The sequence below is a fragment of the Neomonachus schauinslandi genome, chromosome 5, assembly GCF_002201575.2.
Source record: "Neomonachus schauinslandi chromosome 5, ASM220157v2, whole genome shotgun sequence".
Lineage (NCBI taxonomy): Eukaryota > Metazoa > Chordata > Mammalia > Carnivora > Phocidae > Neomonachus > Neomonachus schauinslandi.
In genome coordinates this window covers 7,294,660-7,302,595 of record NC_058407.1, presented here as the reverse complement: position 1 = coordinate 7,302,595, position 7,936 = coordinate 7,294,660, and the positions used below count along the sequence as shown (strand labels likewise).

Below are 7,936 nucleotides of genomic sequence, written 5' to 3'. Positions count from 1 at the left end.
TTTAAGATTTTATTTATTTATTTGAGAGAGAGAGAATGAGAGAGAGAGTACATGAGGGTGCAGAGGGTCAGAGGGAGAAGCAGACTCCCCGCCGAGCAGGGAGCCCGATGCGGGACTCGATCCCAGGACTCCAGGATCATGACCTGAGCCGAAGGCAGTTGCTTAACCAACTGAGCCACCCAGGTGCCCCTGGGTCTCCCCTTCTGCATGTGTTAGTGGGGTACCTGCTGTGTCCCCGGGCCTGGGGCGTGGCAGCGAGCAGGCCGCGTGGCCCATAGGCGGGGTGCCCCTCACCTGCGTGCGGAGTGCCCCTCACCTGCGGAACCTGTGGAGCGCGAGGGTGGCAGGAGCTCTGGCCCTGGGATGGCTGGGAAGGGCACAGAGAGAGCTCTGCTCTGGTTTTTCTAACTGGTGTGAGTGACAGAATCTCCCTAGAACCTCATTTCATTCCTTTTCTGAGCCGCTGGGGGCTTTGGTTCTGCTGCCTGACTGCCCGTCACATCCCCGTGGTGACGGCCACAGGATCTGAGAAGTCCCTGAGGGCAGTTGTATAATTGGGCTTATTGGACCCAAATAATTTCCTTGTTTTATTTTTATTGCTAATTAGAGTAATGTACTCACCATGGTTTTGCCTGAATTACTTTCGAAAATCTCAAGTGAGAAGGGCAGAAGTGTCAGTGAGGGTGGGGGAAGGGCACAAAAGAGCAAGGCTGCCTGCTCCTTGGGCCCTCACAGGGTCACACTGTGGCTCCCGTGTGCAGTGAGCCAGGACGGACAGTGGACAAAACACACATAATCACCAGGGACCCACCCTCCGCTGGGGAAAAGAGGAGTGTGCCCTAGGGTTCGGGGCCCTGTGGTCTGTTCGGGGCGTGGTTGGCATCAAAGGCCTTCTCTTGAGACACCATTTCCATCCTGCTTGCCCGCTGCTGACACTCTTTAGTGCTCCCCCCGTAGCTTTCCCACAGATGGAGACACGAAGGTATAAAGGAGCCTTGAGATTTTAAGGAATCCTAGATCTAGGCCTGGCCTCCCATTCCCCAGTGACTCGTATTTACAGAAGAGCTGCACTTTCACCTGGAAACCTTCTGGCCTCGCTTTCTGAAGCAACTGAAGGAAACAGGACCAAGCCTCCCTGGTGCCCGCCCAGCTAGCCCCCCTCCTGCTGCCCCTGCCTCACCTCGGCCGGGTCTCAAGCTGGAGGCAGCCCCCCAGGACTTGAGGCTGCACCCAAGGCCTCTTGTCTTCCAACCCAGGGGGCGTGTCCGTGCTCTCTCTCTGTCCAGGAGAGGGGAGCAGTCCTCTTCGTCTTTCTTGGCTCAGGCTCACGGCTGCCCCCCCCACCCAGCCTGCCTGTGCCGTGCTCCCCGCTCCTGGCTGGGACTGGAAGGCCCGGTGAGCACAGAGGTTGCTTCCACGGGGAGAGCAGGGCAGGGTCGTGTGGGCGGAAGGGCTGCCGTTGGGGCGGCCACTGAGATGCCGGGAGAGGCACCTGCTGGGGTCCGAACGGCCGTGTCCCCCCGCGCCTCCCCAGGTGTTCCTGCACGAAGCCACTGTGCGCCTGATGGCGGGAGCCAGCCCCACCCGCACCCACCAGCTGCTGGAGCACAGTCTGCGCCGGCGTGCCGCGCAGAGCACCAAGCACGGTGAGCCGGCCGGCGCCCCGGCCCTGGGCCTGCTGGGGCCCCTGCCTGAGCCCCAGCGGGTAGCCCCACCTGCAGTGTTCTCGGGGGGCACGCGAGAACAGGAGCAGCCCGAGGCTTGGTTCGGCGGGGGCTGCTGGGGAGGAACCGGGAACTCCAGAAGGCTGCGGTTTGGTCGGGTTGTGGGTCTAGCCTCAGGAGCGGGGAGATGATGTCCCAGCACTGGGGGGGGGGGGGTGGTGTCCCCGGAGCCACACTGCATGGGGGGCGCGTCTCAACCCCACCACCGAGTACTAGCTGCAGGGTACTAGCCACGATCCTCCGCGGTTGTCCGTGGCCCGGGGCGGGCACCGGAACCCACCCCACTGGGTGCCTGAGGTCCAATAAACGCGCCCACAGCAAGCCCTTGGAACAGCCCCTGCGTCCTGGAGGGCTCTGGGTGACTGGTCCCTCCACGTATCTCGCCCTTCCCGCAGGAGAGGTGGACGCCTGGCCCGGCCAGCGAGAGCGGGCCACCGCCATCCTGCTGGCCTGCCGCCACCTTCCGCTGTCCTTCCTCTCCTCCCCGGGCCAGCGGGCAGTGCTGCTGGCTGAGGCGGCCCGCACCCTGGAGAAGGCGGGTGACCGGCGCTCGTGCAACGACTGCCAGCAGATGATTGTCAAGTTGGGGGGCGGCACGGCCATCGCCGCCTCCTGACCCCTGGGCTCTGCCCACCTCAGCCTGCTGCCTCCCTCGCCCTCCTCCCTCTGTCTCTCAGTCTCTCGCCCTGCTCCCTCTGGGAGTTGTGGGATGAGCCTTGTCTCCGGAGCTGTCGCCTGCTGAGGCTGGTGGACCACCTCAGCCTGGTAGGCCCCTGGGCCGAGCCCCAGAGCTGCTGTGGAGAGCTGCCCGTGGTCCCGGGGCCCGCGGGGCTGGCAGAAGAAAGCCAGGGCAGGGCAGGCATTGAGGAGCTCCCTGACTTGAAAGCAGCGGGGGGCTCCCAACCTGCTTGGCCCCTGCCTCCAGCCCTCAACCCTTCCCAGCTCTTCTCTCCCCGAACAGCCCCCTTTCCTGCTTCCTGGTTTTTTATCAGGCTTTCCCCGTGGGGGACATAGGTCTCTGGGCACCAGAGCGCTTCACCCTTGGCACTGTGCCCAGCTTGCCCCTTTCCCCCTTTTTATACAGATGTTTTTATATCTGTGTGCTTGGGTTTGCCGTGATGCAGGGCTGAGTTGCTGTGGCATCTTTATTTCTCTCCTTGGGTCTGTGTCCCCTCCCCTGTGCCTGACAAAGCCAGTTCATTGTTTTCTCTTTATTACACAGGACAGCCAAGGAAGGAGGGGAGCCCAGCCCTGGGGAGGCAAGTGGGAGGCAGGGGGCAGGCCTGGGGTTGGATGAAATAATGTCGGAATTATTTTTTAATTTTTTAAAAAATAAATGGTATCTTATTTAATTGTTCTGTTCCTTCCCACTCCCCCCGCCCCCTGGGATGCCAGCCCAAGCTCAGGGTAGGCCCAGGGGGCTGGGAGACATGAAGCCACCCAGCGGGACTGAGGACCAGGGGCCTTCAGTGTGGGTTCTCAATTCCCTCCCATCCCAACTCCTTCCTCCAACTCCACCTCCAGTCTATTTTTATCCCTGATTCTGGACCTGAAAATAAGCCAGGGTGGCAGGGACCAACCCCCAATCCCTCCCCATCCCTTTTTGGGGTGGACACTAGGAATAAGGCCCCCTGCCTTGACGGGGGTCCTGGGAGGAAAAGTCCCACTTTTCTGCATCCCCCCACCCGGGTTGGTTCCTCCCCTGAGGCCATTTCTAGCAGGACCCGAGGACTGCCTGAGACCCCAGAGCCTGCTGTGAGGCTGAGAGGGGCTGCCTTTCCTCCCCGTCTGTGCAGGGGCCCCAGCACAGACTGGGGGGTGCACGCAGCGGGGGCTCCCCCTGATGCCGAGTGCAGGCTGGAATGGCTCGGCTTGGACCTTACCCCCTTTCTGTCTCTGCTGCCCCTCCCCACACACAGGCCTTTGTGGTTCCCCCCCCCCCCCCCGCCATGAGCCAGCCCTTGTGTCAGTGTATATACCGTGCCTTTTCTCATTATTGTTTAGGGGTGGGAGGGGGTGGTTTTTCACGGACAAGGGGCTACACCTATGGCTTCCTTGATACGGAATCATTCACTGTGTCCTGGATGTAGGTTACTCAATAAACACAGATTGGTACCACCCAGCAGGAGGCGTGTGAGGGTCTGTAGTGTGACCGCTGTCATGACTAGGTGGCTGCGTGGCTTGGCTTCTGGGGGGTCAGGGACTGAGGACAGCCCCTCCCCCTCTGCTGAGAGGCCCCTGGAAGGTTTCAGTCGGAAGGACCTTCCTCCCCCACCCACACCGTCCCCTTCCTTCCGACGCCGCTGCCGGGACGGAGCCTGGGTTAGAAGGGCAGCCCGAGGCGCTGCTGGAGGCCGAGGTCCCTGTACCAGGACACAGCTGGCCGCTGACAGCAGCAGGGGTTTGGGATTTGGGGTGCTAAGCCCGTGTGTGCTCACCCCTCAAAGATAAATCTCCCCCCTACTGGGTGGGCTGCCCCTTAGTTTCCCCTTCCTGGTCCGCCAGTCACATCCAAGTCCAGCTCCCGTACTTCCCAGCTGGGTCACCTGGGGCAGGACCTCACCTCCGCTCCACTTCCATGTGTGCGTGACAGGGATGACAGTCCCCACCTTTGACCAAGTCCCCGTAGACCTGTTGGCGGATTTCAGTGATACGACACACACACACACACACACACACACACACACACACACGAAGTACCGGTTTATAGTTAAGTGCCTTGTGCAGCAGCTGAGGGCAAGACCACAGGCAGCAGTGGGCGGGAAGAGGAGGAGTCCGAAGTGACCTGGGGAGGAGTCTGGGGCAGGGAGAGCAAGGTCTGTGACCTGGCCTGGCTGAGAAATGAGTCACAGCAGGCCACACGGTCCCGAGGGCCAGAGCAGCCAGGAGGGGCCCAGCTGCAGCATTTCCGGTGGCGGCCCTGCCCGTAGCCTCAGCCTGGCCCCCCTGGGATGGAGATCTAGGGTCCTTGGGACTGAAAATGAACAGGGGTTGCACCCACCTGTCAGGGCCTGTGTCACCAGGGTGGGTGGCTGTGGCCATTGTGCCCAGGAACCTGATCCTTTTGTGAGTCTCTGCAGGCTCCATGACTCAGCACCCACCCTCCTCCCCCGGCTCTCTACACAGCTGCAGGATAGGCCCGGGACAGCCCGCCCCCAGTTGAGGGTGTGAGGACTGTCTCCCCTACCAGCCATAGGGGTCCTCACTGCAGGCAGGACCACAGACTCCTGGCTCTGTTCTGTCCTGCGGCTTCTGGGCCTTGGATTCCTCAAAAGCCAGAAGAGTGAGATGGGCCCTCCTCCAGGTGAAGAGCTGGGGGCTGGGGGGCCTCAGGGCAGCCCTGCCAGGAGGAAGATCTGAGACTGCCTGTTCCTGGGGAGCAGCACCGCCCCACCCCACTCCTGCCAGCACACACATTCAGACCTCCCTTCGTCCCCAGACTGCCCTGCCTGCCATTCATCAGATTCACAGTTGCAGAAGACAGAAGAGTCCTAAACTAATCAGCTGGGTGACCTTGGCAAGTTACTTAGGTCTCAAAATCTCAATTTCCTCATCTATAAAGGCACACACCCATGGAGCTTTTGTAAGGACTAAATAAAAGAAGCAGCAACAGATGGTGACCATTGTTATTAAAACAGCATACGATGCCTAGGGTACACAGGAGGGAAACTGAGGCCCAACTGGGCGGCTTTGTTGATGTCACACAGTGAGGGGCATAACCCAGACCTCAACCTCCCCAACCATCCCTGGTACAACAAAACTCATACACCCAGGCTGCTGGCAATGCCCTGAGACACGGCTAGGTACCCGGAGCCTGCCTGGCAGGAAGGGCAGAGCTGGCCCAGCCGAGCATGTGTGAGCTCCCCCCAGTGGGGGCACTGCCAAGGCTCAGCGTCCAGCATCCCCATTCGCTTTCGCCCCAGAGCAGCTACTGGGAGGAGGCTCCCCCATCCTGAGCACCAGCTGTCCGCTTGGCCCACTGCCCACACCCATTAGGGGGGTGGCCCTGGACCAAGCTGGCCAAGTGGCCTGCAAGCCAGGTGCCGGCTCAGGGCCAGATTATGTCAATGAGGATCAGCCCGGCTCAACCAACTCAAGATGTGGAGTGAGTGACTGGCTGGAGGGGGCTCACCTCCAGTAAGGGGCATGGACCCTCCCGGGGGCCTCAGGCTCCCAGACAGCCCTCTCCCCTGTGCTCTGGAGCCTCGAGATGGCTGGGGCGCAACTGCCCGTCTCCCATGGCTCCCACTGGCGCGGACATTAAGCTTGGCATTCAACGCTGACTACCCTCTCCAGCCACTTCTTCCTGGCTCCCAGAACACTTGCCGGCAGCTCTCAGGAGCAGTCCTTTGCTCTTGCACATGCTGTGCCCTCTGCCCGGACCGCCGTCTGTCCAGTCAATGACCAATGCCTCCACCATCAGTGCCTCTCACAGCCAAGCCGGGGCTCCTTTATTGTCAGGGATGGGAGCCACAGAAAAGGCTTTATTTACATGAGGAACCCGGGCCCTAGGGCCCCGAGAACAGAACCACTGGCCTTCCCCAGTGGGCCCCTTCTTAGCCCTGCAGGCTCCAAGGCCCCAGTCCAGTTTGGGCAGGCATAAGGAAGGGCTGGCCTTCCACGGCCCGCGCCCCTCCTCCCCTGGAACCGGCCCAAGGCGCCCCCCAGACAGACGAGGGCCCCAGGAGACGCGAGGGCTCGGGAGAACCAGCGGGCCACGTCTTCACACGGTGACCTCGGCTTTGCTGTTGGTGCTCAGGTGCCGGGGTCCGCGGCCCGCGCTGCCATAAAGGCCGGGGGGCTGCGGGCTGAAGGCCTCGGGCAGCTTCTCCACGCTGAACTGGCGCCGGGGCGCGTGGCCGGGCCGCCGGGGTGCGGGGGAGGCCTGAGCCGCCAGGTGGCCGCGGGGGGCGGGCCGGGCCTGGCGGCCGGCGATCCACGCCTTGTAGTGGCCGGACTGGGCGAGGCCCGCGGGGGCCGCGTAGCCCGGCGGGGCCCAGGGGCAGGCGTCGAGCAGCGCGGGCAAGTCCTCGCGGGGCCGCGGGGCCCGCGCCGGGAGGGTCCGCGGGGCAGGTTCGCTGGCAGGAAAACGCTGGTAGAAGTCCTGTGGTGTGGCTTCTGCGGGGACAGTGGGGGCGAGCCAGGGAACGAGGTCAGGCCCCGGGGGCGGGGCCCCAGCGACTCGCGGGATGGGGTAGGGAGAGGCCAGGCCGCAGGGGCGGGGCCTCAGCTTCTTTGGGCCGAAAGGGGCGGGGGTCAGGCCTCGGGGGCGGGGCCTCAGCGGCTCAGGGGCGGGGCAGGCCGGGGACCCGCCGAGGGAGACGCGGGTCTCCACGCCCCGGGCTCTGGCTGCCGCTGTGGGGGACCAGCCGGGTGGCCCGGTGAGGCGACGGGAGGCCGAGGCGCGGGAGCCGATTCCCTGCGTAGGCGCGATACAGAAGCTGGCTGGAGCGCTGACCCGCAAGGCGGGGAACTGTGGAACTGGAACGGGGACCCTGAGCCTTGTGATCTGGGAGCTTGGACACCGGGGTGCAGCGCCGGGCGCCCCCCACACAGGGCTCCCCGGCCACTCACCTGCGGCCTTGAGCGCGGCTGCCTTGAGGGTGGCGTACTTGGTGTAGTCGGGCTGCAGCGTCATGCTGCCACCGCCCTGCAGCCTGGGGCCACGCAGGGGTCCTGGTGTTGCTGACCCCAGGGGCACGTTGTTGGGGCGCTTCTTGTCTGGAGCCGGGAAAGGGAAGGGGAGACCCGGCCTGCTGACTGGGGGACACTCTCTACCTGCACTAGCACTCTTCACTGTCCTCTCCCCAACTGCAGTTCAGCGAGAGCTCGTGGGGGGCTACTTGAGGGAGACTGAGAGAGGAACCTAACTTGACAGAATCTCCCGGCCTGGAGCAGGGGCCCGGCTCCGAGTAACATGAATGACAGCAGGCTGCCCTGAGTGGGTGCCAGCCCAATGGATGACTCCCCAGCATGTCCAGCTTGGGCCCGGCACTGAGTCCCAGGACGTGCTTCTCAGGAGACGGAGCTAACGGAGCATTAGAACCCACAGAGGGGAGGGGAGGGGGCTTGCTGTGAAGCCTGCCTCACCAGCAAGAGGCCAAGAGGGAGGCTCCAGCCTGGAGAAAAAGGCCCAGAGGTGTCCACAGGCTGGTGCCAGGCAGAACCCTCCCCCGACAACACCTCCCGCGCCCCCCCCCCCCCTCCGCCCC

The 7,936-nt window shown here is 63.3% G+C and overlaps 2 protein-coding genes across 2 annotated transcripts in view; one reads left to right on the top strand and one right to left on the bottom strand.

The window, feature by feature from the left end:
- Positions 1 to 3,076, top strand: part of SREBF2 (sterol regulatory element binding transcription factor 2) — a 65,509-nt gene extending 62,433 nt beyond the window's left edge. Inside the window, exons 18-19 of the mRNA XM_021687453.1 lie at positions 1,535 to 1,646; positions 2,120 to 3,076. Of these exons, the coding sequence (XP_021543128.1) occupies positions 1,535 to 1,646; positions 2,120 to 2,340 (333 nt within the window). The 3' untranslated portion in view covers positions 2,341 to 3,076. The remainder of the gene's footprint in view (positions 1 to 1,534; positions 1,647 to 2,119) is intronic.
- Positions 3,077 to 6,447: 3,371 nt separating this feature from the next.
- Positions 6,448 to 7,936, bottom strand: part of SHISA8 (shisa family member 8) — a gene marked incomplete at its 5' end in the record, with an annotated part of 5,133 nt that continues 3,644 nt past the window's right edge. The window contains 2 exons of the mRNA XM_021687731.2: positions 6,448 to 6,842; positions 7,299 to 7,445. Coding sequence (XP_021543406.2) covers positions 6,448 to 6,842; positions 7,299 to 7,445 — 542 coding nt within the window. The remainder of the gene's footprint in view (positions 6,843 to 7,298; positions 7,446 to 7,936) is intronic.